At 43.0% G+C, this 22,060-nt stretch overlaps 1 protein-coding gene across 1 annotated transcript; it reads right to left on the bottom strand.

The window, feature by feature from the left end:
* Positions 1-333: 333 nt before the first annotated feature.
* ncbp3 (nuclear cap binding subunit 3) lies at positions 334-10,711 on the bottom strand. The gene is made up of 13 exons (XM_038708064.1): positions 10,485-10,711; positions 9,485-9,550; positions 9,247-9,352; positions 9,014-9,139; positions 6,708-6,827; positions 6,483-6,625; positions 6,279-6,387; positions 5,352-5,451; positions 4,714-4,823; positions 2,320-2,617; positions 2,083-2,237; positions 1,820-2,002; positions 334-1,740 (listed from the first exon to the last, which is right to left on the bottom strand). The coding sequence occupies exons 1-13, from the start codon at positions 10,665-10,667 to the stop codon at positions 1,400-1,402; spliced, it is 2,040 nt and encodes a 679-aa protein (XP_038563992.1). The 5' UTR covers positions 10,668-10,711; the 3' UTR covers positions 334-1,399.
* Positions 10,712-22,060: the final 11,349 nt, after the last annotated feature.

The following is a 22,060-nucleotide window of genomic DNA, read 5'->3' as shown; positions in this document are numbered from 1 at the left end:
ACAATCAGGGCTGAACTACTCAGAAAGAATTGCAATTATTTTGACTAATATTGTGATATGATTTGCGAAGTTAGGGTGAATAATCATAATTATTCTCATTTATTGAAAAGCATTTAAATAATTATAGAGATCTGTACCAAACAAAGAGTCTGAAGAACAGGATGTGTAGAGTCACACATTTAGTGATTTCATTAATTGTTCAGCCCTGTCGACTCACGTGGGAGTGACGGCGTAAATATTCACTCTGCCTGTGGACAGAATATAAACTGAAGTTAAAGTTAGAAGCTGCCTGTTTTTCCACCAAATCCCAAATGAAATGAATCAGAAATAGCAGATGAAGCACCAGCCAACGTTTTAATAGTTTTCTATATTCATGACCAGCAGTGATGCCACCTGACCCGTGTCCTACGGTCCCCGTGGCCCCCAAAAGTTTCCATTTAAAAAATGAAAAAATTAAACTACAAAATGACACAAATCAGAGAAACTGTAGGAAGACCGACAGGAAGCCATCTTTGAAAACAGAACAGATGATTAAAAAAATGTACGAAAGTGTCCCACAGTCAGGAAACTTCCACACTCTCCTGAGAGTTCATCAGGTGGGTGGAGTCAAGTTGCTTCTTATTTCAATACTTTTACAGTCAGTCTTTTCTTTCTCCCGCCGCCGTCCACAGGGAGGACCGGACATCTCATCTCTGCTCAGACTGAACGGGGGAGAGGGGAAACCTAAAAACACACTTTTTGTAAATGAGGTTTGGTGCTGGTTCGAGCTGCAGGCGGAGAGCTCAAAGAGCTGAGGAATGGTCCCGAGCGAGGCGTCCATACGACCGCCGGGGGCTGAGCGTTCACGTCTCAGAGGACACCGAGGTCTCGTGACGTCTCACAGCCGGGGGTGGGGGGGTCTAACACCTCCACAGTAAGGAAGGAATGACTTGCTGATGAAATGCAGGGTGCGCCTCTTGTTTTTTGGCTGGCACAGATATTTAATATATCGACAGGACCATGGATGGATTACGCAACAACGGGCCCCGGGGCACAGACATGTAGAAGACCCCCCCGCCGGTCTGACGGAGGAGCAAGACCCCCCGAAACAGGCGGAAAATGAATGCAAATTTAGCAGGTGACAAATTTTACGAGTAAAACCTCTCTGGAGAGACATTCTAAGAAATTCATGCTTCCACGCCAGATGCAGACGTTAGTGGAGTTTGTGTTTGGACGCCTGGGGCCCCGGGGCCTGTGCCTGGTGGACCCGTTCAGTAATCCATCCACAGACGGGAGACACACAGTAAATGAAACGCGACCACAGCGGCCTCAGATCTGCAGCCCGACAGCTTCGTGTCTTTCTGTTTGTACTCGGAGGAAACAGATCTGAACGCCTCCTTCCTCCGTCGAGGCTCCGGGTTCAGGCGTCCGAGTCGTCGCTGCTGTCGCGGCTGATCTCGATCTGCAGCGACGGCAGGTTGTCCAGCCGGCTCTTCTTCATCTTGTGGGTCAGACGCTCCTGCTTCTGTTTGATCATGGCGCCCCACATCTTCTGCAGCGTCGAGTCGTCTTCCTCCTCCACCTCCTCTTCCTCCTCTCCGTCGCCTCGCTTGCCCTTACTGCCGGCGGCGTCTCCGGCGTCTTTCCGGCCCGAGGAGGAGGAGAAGAGACCCGAACTGCCGCCCGCTCTGCTCTCGTGACGTCTGGCGCTGCTGCTGTCGTCGCCGCCGCCGCCGCTGCCGAGTCTGCTCCACAGGCCGCCTGCAGAGACACACAGCGGTCACTACAAACATCAGCTGCTTTTAGAAGCTGTGGGACTTTCACATCAGCTGTTTCCTACCTGTCTTCCTGTCTTTAGACGAACCGGAGAAGACGCCTCTGTTGTCTTGACTGGCCACGCCCAGCCTGCGATGCACGTCTCTGATTGGTTCTCTGGCCGGAGGTGTCTCTCTGGGGGAGACGGGGGAGGGGGAGCGGCGTCTTTCGGGAGAGTAACGCCTTTTCCCCAGACGCTGCCGCACGTCTGCAAACAAGCGGCGTGCGCACAGTCAGCGTTCAGCCGGTGACGTCATAATTTTGAGCGGCGTCTGACTAACAGCTCACCTGTCTTTCCGCCGACGGCCACCGGGGGGCGCTGTCTGCTCCCAGAGAGCCCTTGTCTTTTCTCCTCCAGCAGCTGCCGGACGTCCGTCACCTTGGTGGGCGACGCAGATTTGGGCCTGCTCTGTGATCCGGACCCCGCCCCCCCGATCCGGTTCCTGCCCACAACACAACAAACAGTTGAATCAGACTGGTTTTCCAAATTAAAAGCTCTGATGCACTTCCTGTCTGGACTCTGACCGGATGCTCTTCAGGTGGGTGTCCAGCTCGTCGGCGTACATCGTCATCTTCTTGCTCTTCTTCGGCGACGGCGTGGAGATCATCTTCAGCTCCAGGTCGTAGTCCATCTCGTCCGACTCCGACCAGGGAGACGGAGAGCGCTCCACCCGGCTATGAAGCCCCGCCCCCAGCGCCCGGGGGGCCCTGTCCCCTCGCTCTTTGTACTCCACCACCCTGTCGTCCTCCTCCATGTCCTCGTCCTCGTCCTCTTCCTCCTCCTCCTCCTTGATGGGCTCCTCGGGCAGGTTCACCAGGTCGGCTGAGGAGAGAGGAGGACAGTCAGGGCCGAGCAACGATCAATCTTTCATTTCCCTCCGTCAAAAATAATCTGATTTTCACGATCAGACACGTCCTGGTTTCTATTTCTCAAAGTGAAGAATGAAAATAAGAGCTGACAGAATTCAACCTTCAGCAGCACTTCCTGTCGGACCTGACGCAGCATTAAAGAGGTGGTATTCTGTATTTTGAGGTTCATAATCTTATTTAGAGGTTGTACCAGAACAGGTTTACATGGTTATATATTTGTCATCGTTTTAGCTATGGAGTGATACAGGTCAGCGAGAAGCCGGTAAACAGCTCGGGTTCAGCCGTACGTGTTGCCGAACGGCTTGGCAAACATTTCATCACTAAATCCACTTCTGAGCAGGTTTGATGGCGAGTTGTGACGCTCTGCAGCCGAAGCTAACGAGCCGGCCGGCCGGATCAGCTCACAGAGCCTTCAGACAGGCAGACCTGCAGCCAACACGTCCAGCAACAACGGCAGAGCAAAGACCCACAGCTGTGAGATGGTTTTAACGTTTGTACCGCTGTGATTCTGTCACTACATTCTGAGTAATTTTGTAAGATTTTAACTTTAATCAAGAGACATCTGGATGATGTACAGAGAAATCTGGTCTTGTGAGACGTCGTCAGAAATAGTATGAAAGGGGAACGCCTTTGCTTTATTATTATTATTATTATATTAGACATTACATTGTTAGTGTACAGTAGAGTTGTGGTCACAGTATTTGCTTAAAAGTTGTAAGTTAAAACCTACAATGAACCCGATTCTGAGCTGTTTGTTTTGGGGGATGAAGCCCGGCTGTTAGACTAATCAGAGAAATCTCTCTGTGCTGGGGGTATTGCGCAATACCAGCAAGAACGCATCGTCTCAAACCGTCAGCGGCGTTCTGTGTGCTCATGACATTGTAAGTTCCTTCTTCCAAGAAAGACTAGCAAGAACGTTCTCCCCAGGAACACAAGTCCGTTCTTTGCATTCTTGGTTTTTGAGAAACACCCGTGGACCGGAGCGAGAGTTTCAGAGTGGTGAGTTATTAATCTGTAACCAAAGGATCTTTCATCTGTAAAGTTTTAACTGAGCTCTCTCTCTACATCACAGGAACAACTGGCTGGACTACAAACGAGCTGTTTTCAGTTCAGAGCAGAGTTTTCTGTGGGAGATGGGAACTCCCTTTGGGCTTTTTCACTTTGCAAACCTGTTACATGCACAAGTTTGGCTAAAGTTCAATATCCACTGCCAGTCTATTTTTGACTGAAGCTGCAGAGCAGATGAACCGGGCAGGAAGTCAGACACAGGACAGCATTGAGAATCTGGTTGACTTTCAAAATAACGTATGTAATGTATGATCCAATGAAATGCTCCATGTGGATATGTAACGTTAGCCTGCAGAGAGCTGTGATCTGTAGGTGAAGCACACAAAATGACAAATTAACAACGTGTAGGCTGAACGCTGCGCTGCTCAAACACTTCAGTGTGAGTTGACGCCGGACAAAACAGCGGCTGTGCCGCTGGATTCCAGGGGGATCCAATTACACGTTTACTGACGGCTGTTTCAGAGGTGCGTCAAGCCAGAGACTCTTTTGAATGTCCTTCAGAACTTTTCAGGTGGGAGCTCTCAATTAAACTGACATAAAGCATTGCTGCAAAGAAACGTTCTCACGCTTTTATTTTGGAGGCCCAATCACTTAAGAGGAAGTGATTGTGTGAGTAACTGTTTCAGCTATCAGTTTATTTATTGTTTATTTTTCTGCTATCAAAGCGATCTGGCTGCGGGCCAGATTGCCGACCACTGATTTAAGGTGTGCGCCCTCCTCCTGGCGGTCCAAAGCTCCTCCCCCGGCACTCCGAGTCATCTGTAAGTGCCGGCCCCCAGAAACACACCGTGACAGACTCGTTTAGTAACTGTGATCTGGTTTCTTTGACTTCTGCAGGTTGTATTTGTTACGTTCCACTCAGGTTGGTTTTTGGCCTTTGCCGGATGTTAAATCAACACAAAGCGTCACCGCATCAGGTCAAACGCACAGAGCAGGCATCAGAGAAACAACAAGCGGCGGTCTCTGAGCGGCTCGTCTTACCCGAGTGTCGGTGTGTGTACGGCGGCGTGTGTCCCATGCTGTCTCCGATCAGAGGCTTCTTGCTCTTGATGACGTCTCGCTGGATGCGCCGGTTGTGATACCGTCTCTTCCTGAGGACACAGAGGACAAACGAATGATTTTTATAAAATCTGTGTGGAACAGAGACGAAGGAAGAGCAGCGACGGTGAAGAACCTCAGCAGAGGTTCTGTGGCGGCGGGAAACAAGTAAATACGGGGACATGGACAGTACAGAATATTTTAATAAAAACACAAAACTAAAACTCTGTTAGTGACATCGTGTTTCTGCTTTGCATGACTGATCAGAGCCAATCAGGAAGCTCAATGTGAGCGTCTGCGTCATCGTTTTCACGCTACCCCGGACTTTAAAACCAAAACGGGGTCAGCAGCGTTTCAGTCTGGACGGGAGGACACGTAGCAGAAGGTCTGAGTTTTAAAAGGCAGACGTAGGAGGTCAGGTGTCCCACACTAAAAGGTATGTGTCTTTCCCGCTGCGCCATCACCACCCGCAGCTCTGTAGCTGCAGCAGTTCACCAATCGGCCTTTTCAATCCAAGATTAGATTCTATCGTAGTTTCTACCACTGGAGGTACGTCAGTGATCGGTGAACGGCGGACTCACCAGGAGTTGCTGAGGATTCCCTTCATGCCTCCATAGTTCGGGTTTCCGTACTTCATGTAGTATCTGCTGCGCCGAGCAGCGCCCAGCTCCTTCTTATCCTCTGGAGACAAAAACAAAACTTCAAATCAGAAAAATAATCTTAGGGCTGGGTGATACGGCCAGAAATGTTACCATGACTAAAAATGTCACATATCACTGGATGTCGATAATTATCAGGATAAACGACAAATCTTTATTTCTTTCAGGTTTAAAGGCTGATTTTTGCTCCTGAGTGAAAGTTAATGTGGGTTTTTTTGATCCAGCTCCGACAGACAGCTTATGTGCTTTTATTTTGAAGGCAGCAACGTAAGGAAAACAAGAGAGCGATGGACTTCACATGACAGGATCCATAACTTGGATTCATTTGAATGAAAAGCTGTTTTAATCCTTTTGATGGGTTAAATAATCAGGAACACTTTCTGACTTAACGAGCGCTTCCAAGGTAACGGGAGGCGGCCTTATCATCTCTTGTACCGTGCAGGTTAGACCAGTAATTCTCTAAGAATCAGACTTTGGGGCTCGTTGTTTCCATGAACTGAACAATTGAATTCTGGAGAATCTAACCGATCTAAACGATGTGCAGCATGTTCACACTGACACGTTGATCCTATGTTTAAACATTAATATTTAGATTAACGATCTGAGCAGCTGAGAAGCAGCTAAAGCTGCGAGCCCGCAGGGTTTAAGAGGTTTTCTACATCTAGAGAACTTCTATAAAAACCAGACCAGGGTTCTAATGCGTTTATTGGTCAGAATGTTTTCCCACAGCAGGAAACGGGGCAGACGGCAATGAATGGAAGTTTTACGGTATATTAATAAATAAATTGCACTATTGTTTTATTGCACAGCCCTGACTGATGTGTGTGTGTGTGTGTGTGTGTGTGTTACCGAGCGTGGCGAAGCGCAGGAACAGCTTGTTTCCCTTGAAGGCCTTGATGGCCGGTCGCAGGTCGTTTCTCAGCAGAGATTCCCTCTCGGCGGCCCCCAGGTCGTCCACCTGAGACACACAGGTGTTCATGTCAGCGATCAGTTCCTGGACCTGATCAATAAACCGGATCAGTCTGTGTTTCAGTTGTTCAATATAAACTCTACCTGACCGCCCTCCTTCCTTTTCTGCTCCGCCTCTCCGTCGCTGTCTTTCCCCTCGATCTCCACGCTGCTCTTCTTCACCGTCTCCTCCTCGTCAACCTCGCCCTCTTCGTCGTCCTCATCATCTGACCCTTGACCTCGCAGGCCTGCGAGGTGAAAAACACGCTTTAGTTTCCCTCAGATTCAGTTTGTCCCCTTTAAGACTCCGCTTTGTGTGCACATGCTGACCTTTGTTCTGTTCGCCCGGCTGCTCGCCGCTCTCCGTGGCAACAGCCTCTAGGTCTGGCATCCGGCTGCTGTTGACGAGAACTCGGACAGACGTGTTGTCATCGAGCCAGACCACGTTACCTGGGAAACAATCAGCTGGTATTCAGATTTACCTGTTTTCATCTTCAGGCTTTCCATCAACGACCAAACATCCTGCAGCTTTTCACTGTTTGCTCCTAAAATTAAACTTCATACAAACTCCTGTAAGATGGAGTCCTGCCGCGCTTCTTTACTGCCGCGCTTCTTTACTGCCGCGCTCTGCCGCGCTTCTTTACTGCCGCGCTTCTTTACTGCCGCGCTTCTTTACTGCCGCGCTCTGCCGCGCTTCTTTACTGCCGCGCTCTGCCGCGCTTCTTTACTGCCGCGCTCTGCCGCGCTTCTTTACTGCCGCGTTACTTTACTGCCGCGCTCTGCTGCGCTTCTTTACTGCCGCGCTTCTTTACTGCCGCGCTCTGCCGCGCTTCTTTACTGCCGCGCTTCTTTACTGCCGCGCTCTGCCGCGCTTCTTTACTGCCGCGCTCTGCCGAGCTTCTTTACTGCCGCGTTACTTTACTGCCGAGCTTCTTTACTGCCGCGTTACTTTACTGCCGCGCTTCTTTACTGCCGCGCTCTGCCGAGCTTCTTTACTGCCGCGTTACTTTACTGCCGCGCTCTGCTGCGCTTCTTTACTGCCGCGCTTCTTTACTGCCGCGCTCTGCCGAGCTTCTTTACTGCCGAGCTTCTTTACTGCCGCGCTCTGCTGCGTTTCTTTACTGCCGCGCTTCTTTACTGCCGCGCTTCTTTACTGCCGCGCTCTGCCGAGCTTCTTTACTGCCGCGCTTCTTTACTGCCGCGCTCTGCCGAGCTTCTTTACTGCCGCGCTTCTTTACTGCCGCGCTCTGCCGAGCTTCTTTACTGCCGCGTTACTTTACTGCCGCGCTCTGCTGCGCTTCTTTACTGCCGCGCTTCTTTACTGCCGCGCTCTGCCGAGCTTCTTTACTGCCGAGCTTCTTCACTGCCGCGCTCTGCTGCGTTTCTTTACTGCCGCGCTTCTTTACTGCCGCGCTTCTTTACTGCCGCGCTCTGCCGAGCTTCTTTACTGCCGCGCTCTGCCGCGTTACTTTACTGCCGCGCTCTGCTGCGCTTCTTTACTGCCGCGCTTCTTTACTGCCGCGCTCTGCCGCGCTTCTTTACTGCTGCGCTTCTTTACTGCCGCGCTCTGCCGCGCTTCTTTACTGCTGCGCTTCTTTACTGCCGCGCTCTGCCGCGCTTCTTTACTGCTGCGCTTCTTTACTGCCGCGCTCTGCCGCGCTTCTTTACTGCCGCGCTCTGCTGCGCTTCTTTACTGCCGCGCTTCTTTACTGCCGCGCTTCTTTACTGCCGCGCTTCTTTACTGCCGCGCTCTGCCGAGCTTCTTTACTGCCGCGCTCTGCCGAGCTTCTTTACTGCCGCGCTTCTTTACTGCCGCGCTCTGCCGAGCTTCTTTACTGCCGCGCTCTGCCGAGCTTCTTTACTGCCGCGCTCTGCCGAGCTTCTTTACTGCCGCGCTTCTTTACTGCCGCGCTCTGCTGCGCTTCTTTACTGCCGCGCTTCTTTACTGCCGCGCTTCTTTACTGCCGCGCTTCTTTACTGCCGCGCTTCTTTACTGCCGCGTTTGTTCACTGCCGTGTTTGTTCACTGCCGCGCTTCTTTACTGCCGCGCTCTGCTGCGCTTCTTTACTGCCGCGCTTCTTTACTGCCGCGCTCTGCTGCGCTTCTTTACTGCCGCACTTCTTTACTGCCGCGCTTCTTTACTGCCGCGTTTGTTCACTGCTGCGCTTCTTTACTGCCGCGTTTGTTCACTGCTGCGCTTCTTTACTGCCGCGTTTGTTCACTGCCGCGCTTCTTTACTGCCGCGTTTGTTCACTGCCGCGCTTCTTTACTGCCGCGTTTGTTCACTGCCGCGCTTCTTTACTGCCGCGCTTCTTCACTGCTGCGCTCTGCCGCGCTTCTTTACTGCTGCGTTTCTTCACTGCCGCGCTCTGCTGCGTTTCTTTACTGCCGCACTTCTTTACTGCCGCGATTCTTTACTGCCGTGCTTCTTTACTGCCGCGATTCTATGCCACCTTACTTTTCTGGTTTAAAAGAGGTTGTCTCACCAGAGTTCTTCATTCAAGAATAATCTGCTGCAGAAGTCAAACGAGTGCTGAGAGAGGGAATCTGGTGAACGTGTTTCTGTTACTGGGTCAGAACCAGCCACAAAAAATGAAGTTCATAACCAAAAGAATGTGTGTGTGTTTTATACTCACAGGATGTGTCGTCGATCCACTCGATGTGTGCAGGAGGATATTCCTTAAAGTATCCAAAGACGTCCTGCGTGCTCATGTTGTCCACTCCAGTCACGTAGATCGCCTCCAGGCGCAGTCTGGGGATGGCTAAGCACCACAGAAGAAGAAAACAAGTTGAACACATACACAAACAGGGTGCGACTGTTGCATTAACTATGTGGTCACGTGCAGGTCAGGTGGTTTTGTCTTATTACCTTTCTTAATTATGTCTTTGTCCAGGAAAACGTTCCTCTGCCTGACACCCTCCTCCGCACAGAAATGGAAACGTCTCGCTCGCTTCTCTTTCCTTTCGATGGCCTCCTGATAAACACAAACACTTGTTTTAACACGTCTCTTCCCTCACAGCTGGTCGCTGCATCATCACAAGTGTTTGTGCTGTCAGTGTGTGAACAGGAATGTATGTTGTGTTGGAGGACTGTGTTTGTGTCGCACCTTTGAGGTGACATCAATCCCAGTGATGAACGCTCCAGCCTTGTTTTCATATCGCCGGCTGGTATCCTGCAAAACAAAATCCATCAGCACAGACACGTTGTAATCACGTGTCAGGATTTCATTTCTGTTTGGGGTAAATTCAGTTTCTGTCCCCACTCACTGGCCCTTCAGTTTCTGACTCCAAAGACCTGGAAACTGCATGAAGTCGCTGGGGACCAATTTTGGAAATCAGATGAATGTAAACAAATAAACAATTCAAATCCTTTTACAAAAACTTTATTTACATTTGTTTATAAAGTAAATTCGAGACGTTTAAGACCGTAAGTTTGACACATGCCCTAAAAACTCCACAGCACCAAAGACCCTGAAGGTGACTTTACATTATGCCAATCTCCTACTTAAACAACCAGCATTTCAATTCTAATTTGACTAAGTAAAACAGTGTCCACACGTATCATATCAAACTTAAAGGAAAGCTTTGCTCTAAAATCAAACCTTTACTTCCTCAGGAGATTTCAGTTAGTGAGAAGATAAGCAGACTACCCGTAATAGTTAAATACATCTGTTAAGTATGTGATTAGAAATAGGCCGAATTGATCACGGGCTGTTAATGTATCAGAATCGCCAAACGTTTTCAAACATTTCCAAACATCTGCGTTCTTTTGCCCGTAAAATAAAATAACTTTCAGTTTCCACATAGGAGTATGGTGGTACGATCGCTCCACAGAACACGCTACGTGAACAGGCTGCCAGCAACAAGTGACTGAAACTACAAACAAACAAACAAACGCCCACTGCTAAACAAAGGCAGCATTAATAAAAACTAGTCCGTTTTAGAAGAAGCTGTTAACCGTTAGCCCACAGCGGCTACGGTGCTAACAACTAGCTCACGGGGAGAGCGCCGGGTGTCGAGGTTACCACACGCCGACGCTTCCAGAGGTTCCGCCGGCCGCAACATACGCCAGTCCCCGGTCTGAAGAGGCCTTGTCCGGACACTTACCGGCAGCAGCTCCTTCAGGGAACGGTTAACCGATATGTCCTCCGTCTCCAGCTCTCCCTCCTCCACCTCCATCGGCTCGGCTTCGCGGGCATCTCTGTCCGACTCGGAGTCAGAGTCCGAATCCGAGCGGTCCGAGCCGCTGTCCGATTTCACCGACACCCGTAAGCTACGCACTGCCGCCATGGCGCTGCGAACAACGGCTGCTGCTGCGGCTGTGACCCGGCAATGCTTTCCCGTCCTCCTGCTTCTTCTTCGGTGTTACGGCGGCCACGTTGCCCCGGAGCATCAGCGCCACCTGCGGAATGTTTTGTTTTATGTTTATCGCATGTGCATGTTTTGGTTGTATGGAAGATTATTTCTGTCAGCAAATAATGAGCTATTTTAAGATGCTGACTTGTTATTTTGAGACGCTAACTCTTTATTTGAGGTGCTAACTCATTATTTTCAGATGCGAATACATTATTTTGAGATGCTAAGTCTTTATTTTGAGATGCTAAGTCTTTATTTTGAGATGCTAACTCATTATTTTCAGATGCTTACTCTTTATTTTGAGATACCTTGAGATGCTAACTCATTATTGTGAGGTGCTAACTCTTTATTTTGAGATGCTAACTCTTCATTATTTTGAGATGCTAACTCTTTATTTGAGATGCTAACTCTTCATTATTTTAATTTCAATTTTTCAATTTCAATTTTATTTATATAGCGCCAAATCACAACAACAGTTATCTCACAGCGCTTTTCATAAAAGAGCAGGTCTAGACCGTACTCTGTGATGATATTTACAGAAGCCCAACAGTTCCCACCAAGAGCAGCACTAGGAGACAGAGGCAAGGAAAAACTTCCTTTAAGAGGCAGAAACCTCGAGCAGAACCATGACTCAGGGTGGGCGGCCATCTGCCTCCACCGGTTGGGGGTGAAGGAGAGAAAGAGAGAGAGAGAGAGAGAGAGCAGGAGAGGAATAGAGAGAAAAAGAAAGGGATGTAAGGAGAGAGAGAGGGGAGGGAGGCAGCCTACACAATATCCACACAGAGGTACAGACAGTGAAGGTGATGTTGCTATAGACTAAATGAAAAATGGTACAGATATTTATAGTAGTGTTAATGGTAACAATCGTAATGTTAATGATTATAATAACAATAATAACAATAGGACTAGCAACAATAGTCGTTGCAGCAGAGGGTGTCGAGCAGGAACACGGGGGCAGCAGGTGACCCGCAACCACAGATCCAGACTCCACAGCTCCAGAGCCAGAAAACCTGCAGGAAGTGATAGGAGAGAGGAGAGGGACGAGAAAGCACAAGACTACCAGAAAGGGGAGAAGTTGTGTTAGTAACATGCAATAATGGGATGAGGTTGCATACAGAGGGAGAGAAAGTAGAGGAGAGAGGAGCTCAGTGCATCATGGGAAATCCCCCGGCAGTCTAGGCCTATAGCAGCATAACTAAGGGATGGTTCAGGACTACCTGAGCCAGCCCTAACTATAAGCTTTATCAAAGAGGAAAGTCTTAAGCCTACTCTTAAATGTGGAGATGGTGTCTGCCTCCTGAACCCAAACTGGAACCTGGTTCCACAGGAGAGGAGCTTGATAGCTGAACGCTCTGGCTCCTAGTCTACTTTTGGAGACTCTAGGAACCACAAGTAACCCTGCATTCTGGGAGCGCAGTGCTCTGGTGGGGTAGTAAGGTACTATGAGCTCTTTAAGATAAGATGGTGCCTGACCATTGAGAGCTTTGTAGGTAAGAAGAATGATTTTAAATTCTATTCTGGATTTTACTGGAAGCCAATGCAAAGAAGCTAAAACAGGAGAAATGTGATCTCTTTTCCTGGTTCCTGTCAGAACACGTGCTGCAGAATTCTGGATCAGCTGAAGAGTCTTAACGGACTTTTTCGAGCAGCCTGATAATAAGGAATTGCAGTAATCCAGCCTAGAAGTCACAAATGCATGGACTAGTTTTTCTGCATCATTTTTAGACAGGATGTTCCTGATTTTCGCAATATTACGTAGGTGAAAAAAGGCGGTCCTTGAAATTTGCTGAATGTGAGACTTAAACGACATGTCCTGATCAAAGATAACTCCAAGATTCCTCACAGTGGTGCTGGAGGCCAGGGCGATGCCATCCAGGGAAATTATATCTTTAGATAATGCGTCACGAAGGTGCTTAGGCCCCAGAGCAATAACTTCAGTTTTATCTGAGTTTAACATGAGAAAATTACAGGTCATCCAGGTTTTAACATCCTGAAGGCACATTTGAAGTTTAGCTAACTGATGAGTTTCATCTGGCTTGATCGATAGAAATAACTGAGTATCATCTGCATAACAATGAAAGCTTATGGAATGTTTCCTGATAATATTGCCTAAAGGAAGCATATATAAAGTGAAGAGGATTGGTCCGAGGACAGATCCTTGAGGAACTCCATGAGTAACTTTGGCGTGCATGGAGGACTCATCGTTAACATGTACAAACTGAAATCGATCTGATAAATAGGACTTAAACCAGCTTAGAGCAGTTCCTTTAATGCCAATGAAATATTCCAGTCTCTGCTATAGGATCTGATGGTCAATGGTATCAAATGCAGCACTAAGATCTAATAAAACCAGTACAGAGACAAGTCCTTTGTCTGATGCAATAAGGAGGTCGTTAGTAATTTTCACCAGTGCTGTCTCTGTGCTATGATGAGCTCTAAATCCTGACTGAAAATCCTCAAATAAACTATTGCTCTGTAGAAAGTCACACAGCTGTTTAGCAACTGCTTTCTCCAGAACCTTAGAGAGAAATGGAAGGTTAGATATAGGTCTATAGTTGGCTAAAACATCCGGATCAAGTTTGGGCTTTTTCAGAAAAGGTTTAATTACAGCTACTTTAAAGTACTGTGGTACATAGCCTGTTGATAAAGATAGATTGATCATATCTAGTATAGAGGTGCTGACTAAGGGTAAAACATCTTTAAGCAGCCTAGTCGGGATGGGGTCTAAGAGGCAGGTTGATGGTTTAGATGAAGAAATTATTGAAGTTAGTTGGTAAAGATTGAGGGAAGCAAAACAGTCTAAACATATATCTGGTTCTACAGCTGTTTCTAAGGTTCCTGAGTTAAGAGATAAGTCGGTGCCAGTTGAGGGCAGGTCTTGGTGAATTTTGTCTCTAATAGTTAGAATTTTATCATTAAAGAAGCTCATGAAGTCGTAACTACTGAGAGCTATGGGAATACTTGGCTCAATAGAGCTGTGACTCTCTGTCAGCCTGGCTACAGTGCTGAAAAGAAACCTGGGGTTGTTCCTATTTTCCTCTATTAATGACGAGTAGTACGCTGCTCTGGCATTACGGAGGGCCTTCCTAAACGTTTTAAGACTATCTTGCCAAATTAAACGAGAATTTTCCACTTTGGTGGAACGCCAATTCCTCTCAAGTTTCCGCAATATTTGCTTTAATTTGCTAGTTTCAGTATTATACCATGGAGCTAACCGTCTTTGTTTTAGTATTTTCTTTTTTAGAGGGGCTACAGAGTCGAGTGTCATTCGCAGCGAGCCTGCAGCACTATCAACAAGATGATCGATTTGGGAGGGACTGAAATTAGCATAGATTGATTGAGATGCTAACTCATTATTTTGAGATGCTAACTCCTTATTTGAGATGCTAACACCTTATTTTGAGATGCTAACTCTTTATTTTGAGACGCTAACTCATTATTTTGAGATGCTAACTCTTTATTTTAAGATGCTAACTCATTATTTAGAGATGCCTTGAGATGCTAACTCATTATTTTCAGATGCTAACTCTTTATTTTAAGATGCTAACTCATTATTTAGAGATGCCTTGAGATGCTAACTCATTATTTTCAGATCCTAATACATTATTTTGAGATGCTAACTTTTTATTTTGAGATGCTAACTCTTCATTATTTTAAGATGCTAACTCATTATTTTGAGATGCTAACTCTTTATTTGAGATGTAAACTCATTATTTTGAGAGTCAAACTCATTATTTTGAGATGCTAACTCCTTATTTGAGATGCTAACACCTTATTTTGAGATGCAAACTCTTTATTTTGAGATACATACTCATTATTTTGAGATGCTAACTCTTTATTTTAAGATGCTAACTCATTATTTAGAGATGCCTTGAGATGCTAACTCATTGTTTTCAGATCCTAATACATTATTTTGAGATGCTAACTCTTTATTTTAAGATGCTAACTCATTATTTAGAGATGCCTTGAGATGCTAACTCATTATTTTCAGATCCTAATACATTATTTTGATATGCTAACTCCTTATTTAAGATGCTAACACCTTATTTTGAGATGCTAACTCTTTATTTGAGATGCTAACTCTTCATTATTTTAAGATGCTAACTCATTATTTGAGATGCTAACTCATTATTTTGAGAGGCTAACTCTTTATTTTAAGATGCTAACTCATTATTTAGAGATGCCTTGAGATGCTAACTCATTATTTTAAGATGCTAACTCATTATTTTGAGATGCTAACTCCTTATTTGAGATGCTAAGACGCTAACTCATTATTTTGAGAGGCAAACTCATTATTTTAAGATGCTAACTCATTATTTAGAGATGCCTTGAGATGCTAACTCATTATTTTCAGATCCTAATACATTATTTTGAGATGCTAACTCTTTATTTGAGATGCAAACTCATTATTTTGAGATTCAAACTCATTATTTTGAGATGCTAACTACTTATTTGAGATGCTAACTCATTATTTTGAGATGCTAACTCTTTATTTTAAGATGCTAACTCATTATTTAGAGATGCCTTGAGATGCTAACTCATTATTTTCAGATCCTAATACATTATTTTGAGATGCTAACTCTTTATTTTGAGATGCTAACTCTTCATTATTTTGAGATGCTAACTCTTTATTTGAGATGCAAACTCATTATTTTGAGATTCAAACTCATTATTTTGAGATGCTAACACCTTATTTTGAGATGCTAACTCTTTATTTTGAGACGCTAACTCATTATTTTCAGATGCTAACTCTTTATTTTAAGATGCTAACTCATTATTTAGAGATGCCTTGAGATGCTAACTCATTATTTTCAGATCCTAATACATTATTTTGAGATGCTAAGTCTTTATTTTGAGATGCTAACTCATTATTTTGAGATGCTAACTCTTTAGTTGAGATGCTAACTCTTCATTATTTTAAGATGCTAACTCATTATTTTGAGATGCTAACTCTTTATTTGAGATGCAAACTCATTATTTTGATATTCAAACTCATTATTTTGAGATGCTAACTCCTTATTTGAGATGCTAACACCTTATTTTGAGATGCTAACTCTTTATTTTGAGACGCTAACTCATTATTTTGAGACGCTAACTCTTTATTTTAAGATGCTAACTCATTATTTAGAGATGCCTTGAGATGCTAACTCATTATTTTCAGATCCTAATACATTATTTTGAGATGCTAACTCTTTATTTTGAGATGCTAACTCTTCATTATTTTGAGATGCTAACTCTTTATTTGAGAAGCAAACTCATTATTTTGAGATTCAAACTCATTATTTTGAGATGCTAACTCCTTATTTGAGATGCTAACACCTTATTTTGAGACGCTAACTCATTATTTTGAGATGCTAACTCTTTATTTTGAGATGCTAACTCTTTATTAGAGATGCAAACCCTTTATTTGAGATGCAAACTCTTTATTTAAGATACATACTCATTATTTTGAGATGCTAACTCTTCATTATTTTAAGATGCTAACTCATTATTTTGAGATGCTAACTCTTTATTTGAGATGCAAACTCATTATTTTGAGATTCAAACTCATTATTTTGAGATGCTAACTCATTATTTTGAGATGCTAACTCCTTATTTGAGATGCTAACACCTTATTTTGAGATGCTAACTCTTTATTTTGAGACGCTAACTCATTATTTTGAGATGCTAACTCTTTATTTTAAGATACATACTCATTATTTTGAGATGCTAACTCTTCATTATTTTAAGATGCTAACTCATTATTTTGAGATGCTAACTCTTTATTTGAGATGCTAACTCTTCATTATTTTAAGATGCTAACTTTTTATTTGAGATGCTAACACCTTATTTTGAGATGCAAACTCTTTATTTTGAGATACATACTCATTATTTGAGATGCAAACTCATTATTTTGAGAGTCAAACTCATTATTTTGAGATGCTAACTCCTTATTTGAGATGCTAACACCTTATTTTGAGATGCAAACTCTTTATTTTGAGATACATACTCATTATTTTGAGATGCTAACTCTTTATTTTAAGATGCTAACTCATTATTTAGAGATGCCTTGAGATGCTAACTCATTATTTTCAGATCCTAATACATTATTTTGAGATGCTAACTCTTTATTTTCAGATCCTAATACATTATTTTGAGATGCTAACTCTTTATTTTCAGATCCTAATACATTATTTTGAGATGCTAACTCTTTATTTTGAGATGCTAACTCTTCATTATTTTAAGATGCTAACTCATTATTTGAGATGCTAACTCATTATTTTGAGAGGCTAACTCTTTATTTTAAGATGCTAACTCATTATTTAGAGATGCCTTGAGATGCTAACTCATTATTTTAAGATGCTAACTCCTTATTTGAGATGCTAAGACGCTAACTCATTATTTTGAGAGGCTAACTCTTTATTTTAAGATGCTAACTCATTATTTAGAGATGCCTTGAGATGCTAACTCATTATTTTCAGATCCTAATACATTATTTTGAGATGCTAACTCTTTATTTTGAGATACATACTCATTATTTTGAGATGCTAACTCTTTATTTTAAGATGCTAACTCATTATTTAGAGATGCCTTGAGATGCTAACTCATTATTTTCAGATCCTAATACATTATTTTGAGATGCTAACTCTTTATTTTGAGATGCTAACTCTTCATTATTTTAAGATGCTAACTCATTATTTGAGATGCTAACTCATTATTTTGAGAGGCTAACTCTTTATTTTAAGATGCTAACTCATTATTTAGAGATGCCTTGAGATGCTAACTCATTATTTTAAGATGCTAACTCCTTATTTGAGATGCTAAGACGCTAACTCATTATTTTGAGAGGCTAACTCTTTATTTTAAGATGCTAACTCATTATTTAGAGATGCCTTGAGATGCTAACTCATTATTTTCAGATCCTAATACATTATTTTGAGATGCTAACTCTTTATTTTGAGATGCTAACTCTTCATTATTTTGAGATGCTAACTCTTTATTTGAGAAGCAAACTCATTATTTTGAGATTCAAACTCATTATTTTGAGATGCTAACTCCTTATTTGAGATGCTAACACCTTATTTTGAGACGCTAACTCATTATTTTGAGATGCTAACTCTTTATTTTGAGATACATACTCATTATTTTGAGATGCTAACTCTTTATTTTAAGATGCTAACTCATTATTTTGAGATGCTAACTCTTTATTTGAGATGCAAACTCATTATTTTGAGATTCAAACTCATTATTTTGAGATGCTAACTACTTATTTGAGATGCTAACACCTTATTTTGAGATGCTAACTCTTTATTTTGAGATGCTAACTCATTATTTAGAGATGCCTTGAGATGCTAACCCATTATTTTGAGATGCTAACTCTTCATTATTTTAAGATGCTAACTCATTATTTTGAGATGCTAACTCTTTATTTGAGATGCAAACTCATTATTTTGAGATTCAAACTCATTATTTTGAGATGCTAACTCCTTATTTGAGATGCTAACACCTTATTTTGAGATGCTAACTCTTTATTTTGAGATACATACTCATTATTTTGAGATGCTAACTCTTTATTTTAAGATGCTAACTCATTATTTAGAGATGCCTTGAGATGCTAACTCATTATTTTCAGATCCTAATACATTATTTTGAGATGCTAACTCTTTATTTTAAGATGCTAACTCATTATTTAGAGATGCCTTGAGATGCTAACTCATTATTTTCAGATCCTAATACATTATTTTGAGATGCTAACTCTTTATTTTGAGATGCTAACTCTTCATTATTTTGAGATGCTAACTCTTTATTTGAGATGCAAACTCATTATTTTGAGATTCAAACTCATTATTTTGAGATGCTAACTCCTTATTTGAGATGCTAACACCTTATTTTGAGATGCTAACTCTTTATTTTGAGATACATACTCATTATTTTGAGATGCTAACTCTTTATTTTAAGATGCTAACTCATTATTTAGAGATGCCTTGAGATGCTAACTCATTATTTTCAGATCCTAATACATTATTTTGAGATGCTAACTCTTTATTTTGAGATGCTAACTCCTTTTTTTGAGATGCTCAGTCTTTATTTTGAGATGCTAACTCATTATTTTGAGATGCTAACTCATTTTTTGAGCTTAATCATTATTTTGAGATGCTAAGTCTTTATTTTGAGATGCTAACTCGTTATTTTGAGATGCTAACTCATTATTTTGAGATGCTAACTCATTATTTGAGCTTACTCATTATTGTGAGATGCTAAGTCTTTATTTTGAGATGCTAACTCATTATTTTGAGATGCTAACTCATTATTTGAGCTTACTCATTATTGTGAGATGCTAAGTCTTTATTTTGAGATGCTAACTCATTATTTTGAGATGCTAACTCTTTATTTGAGCTTACTCATTATTTTGAGATACCTTGAGATGCTAACTCATTATTTTGAGATACCTTGAGATGCTAACTCATTATTTTGAGATACCTTGAGATGCTAACTGGTCAGTCAGAAAGATTTTTGTTTATGTTGTTTAAGTTTATGTTATACATAACATTTTGTAGTATTTGCATGAATATATATTATGTTGACTCAGAATTAATTACTTCTGATTAATCTAAATTATTCTTGTCAATCCCAGTTTTTAGTCTCTAGTCACACCAGACAGGTGAAAGGTGTGAAGGTGCTCCAACCAGATGCTGGATCACAAGTTACTGCATTGTCATCATTAGCCAGAAAATATATTTAAATAAAATAAATTTAGTGGAGTAGATGTCTAAAATAGAAAATAGTTGAATACCGTTAACTCTGTGATGATGCCTACACTATTATGTTTTAGATAGAGAGATATATACTTTATTTATCCTGAGGGAAATTCAAGTATCCTATGCTGTGTGACTTTCTACAGAGCAATAGTTTATTTGAGGATTTTCAGTCAGGATTTAGAGCTCATCATAGCACAGAGACAGCACTGGTGAAAATTACTAATGACCTCCTTATTGCATCAGATAAAGGACTTGTCTCTGTACTGGTTTTATTAGATCTTAGTGCTGCATTTGATACCATTGACCATCAGATCCTATTGCAGAGACTGGAATATTTCATTGGCATTAAAGGAACCGCTCTAAGCTGGTTTAAGTCCTATTTATCAGATCGATTTCAGTTTGTACATGTTAACGATGAGTCCTCCATGCACGCCAAAGTTACTCATGGAGTTCCTCAAGGATCTGTCCTTGGACCAATCCTCTTCACTTTATATATGCTTCCTTTAGGCAATATTATCAGGAAACATTCCATAAGCTTTCATTGTTATGCAGATGATACTCAGTTATTTCTATCGATCAAGCCAGATGAAACTCATCAGTTAGCTAAACTTCAAATGTGCTTTCAGGATGTTAAAACCTGGATGACCTGTAATTTTCTCATGTTAAACTCAGATAAAACTGAAGTTATTGCTCTGGGGCCTAAGCACCTCTGTGACGCATTATCTAAAGATATAGTTTCCCTGGATGGCATCGCCCTGGCCTCCAGCATCACTGTGAGGAATCTTGGAGTTATCTTTGATCAGGACATGTCGTTTAAGTCTCACATTAAGCAAATTTCAAGGACCGCCTTTTTTCACCTACGTAATATTGCGAAAATCAGGAACATCCTGTCTAAAAATGATGCAGAAAAACTAGTCCATGCATTTGTTACTTCTAGGCTGGATTACTGCAATTCCTTATTATCAGGCTGCTCGAAAAAGTCCGTTAAGACTCTTCAGCTGATCCAGAATTCTGCAGCACGTGTTCTGACAGGAACCAGGAAAAGAGATCATATTTCTCCTGTTTTAGCTTCTCTGCATTGGCTTCCAGTAAAATCCAGAATAGAATTTAAAATCATTCTTCTTACCTACAAAGCTCTCAATGGTCAGGCACCATCTTATCTTAAAGAGCTCATAGTACCTTACTACCCCACCAGAGCACTGCGCTCCCAGAATGCAGGGTTACTTGTGGTTCCTAGAGTCTCCAAAAGTAGACTAGGAGCCAGAGCGTTCAGCTATCAAGCTCCTCTCCTGTGGAACCAGGTTCCAGTTTGGGTTCAGGAGGCAGACACCATCTCCACATTTAAGAGTAGGCTTAAGACTTTCCTCTTTGATAAAGCTTATAGTTAGGGCTGGCTCAGGTAGTCCTGAACCATCCCTTAGTTATGCTGCTATAGGCCTAGACTGCCGGGGGATTTCCCATGATGCACTGAGCTCCTCTCTCCTCTACTTTCTCTCCCTCTGTATGCAACCTCATCCCATTATTGCATGTTACTAACACAACTTCTCCCCTTTCTGGTAGTCTTGTGCTTTCTCGTCTCTCTCCTCTCTCCTGTCACTTCCTGCAGGTTTTCTGGCTCTGGAGCTGTGGAGTCTGGATCTGTGGTTGCAGGTCACCTGCTGCCCCGTGTTCCTGCTCGACACCCTCTGCTGCAACGACTATTGTTGCTAGTCCTATTGTTATTATAATCATTAACATTACGATTGTTACCATTAACACTACTATAAATATCTGTACCATTTTTCATTTAGTCTATAGCAACATCACCTTCACTGTCTGTACCTCTGTGTGTATATTGTGTAGGCTGCCTCCCTCCCCTCTCTCTCTCCTTACACCCCTCTCTTTTTCTCTCTCTCTCTCTCTCTCTCTCACCCCAACCGGTGGAGGCAGATGGCCGCCCACCCTGAGTCATGGTTCTGCTCGAGGTTTCTGCCTCTTAAAGGAAGTTTTTCCTTGCCTCTGTCTCCTAGTGCTGCTCTTGGTGGGAACTGTTGGGCTTCTGTAAATATCATCACAGAGTACGGTCTAGACCTGCTCTTTTATGAAAAGCGCTGTGAGATAACTGTTGTTGTGATTTGGCGCTATATAAATAAAATTGAATTGAATTGAATTGAAAAGTATCCAGCAGCATACGAAACATACATTAAAATAGAATTTAAATTAAAATAACTTATAACACAGTATAACAGTGCAAAAACGGTAAACAGTGCTAAATGGAGTGCAGATGGAGGTAGAAATTGTTCTTTTGTCTATTGTCCTCCCTGGGAGCTGTTGTACAGTCTGATGGCCAGGGGGACGAAAGAGTTTTTAAGTCTGTTGGTGGAGCTGGGCTTGGACGGCAGTCTGACACTGAACACACTCTGTCCGATGAAGGTGTTGTGCAGAGGGTGGCGGGCGTTGTTCAGTATGGACAGCAGTTTGTCCAGGGTCCTTCTTTCTGCCACTGTCACTAGAGAGTCCAGCTCTGAGCCCACCACTGAGCCAGCTCTCCTCACCAGTCTGTCCAGTCGACCGGCGTCTCTCTTCTTGCTGCTTCCTTCCCAGCAAACT

Source organism: Micropterus salmoides, unplaced genomic scaffold (genome assembly GCF_014851395.1).
Source record: "Micropterus salmoides isolate LMB-PRFRI ecotype aquatic unplaced genomic scaffold, ASM1485139v1 Ms_hic_scaffold_9, whole genome shotgun sequence".
In the NCBI taxonomy this organism is placed as follows: domain Eukaryota; kingdom Metazoa; phylum Chordata; class Actinopteri; order Centrarchiformes; family Centrarchidae; genus Micropterus; species Micropterus salmoides.
This window is presented reverse-complemented; position numbering and strand designations above follow the sequence as displayed.

Bases quoted from the DNA above. Each gene is read 5' to 3' on its own strand.
- ncbp3 (XM_038708064.1), bottom strand. From the start codon at position 10,667: ATGGCGGCAGTGCGTAGCTTACGGGTGTCGGTGAAATCGGACAGCGGC. The intron at 6,626-6,707 runs GTCAGCATGTGC...TTCACCTCGCAG, and splicing joins GCCGGGCGAACAGAACAAAG to GCCTGCGAGGTCAAGGGTCA. The intron at 2,003-2,082 runs GTGAGCTGTTAG...GCTTGTTTGCAG, and splicing joins GGCCGTCGGCGGAAAGACAG to ACGTGCGGCAGCGTCTGGGG.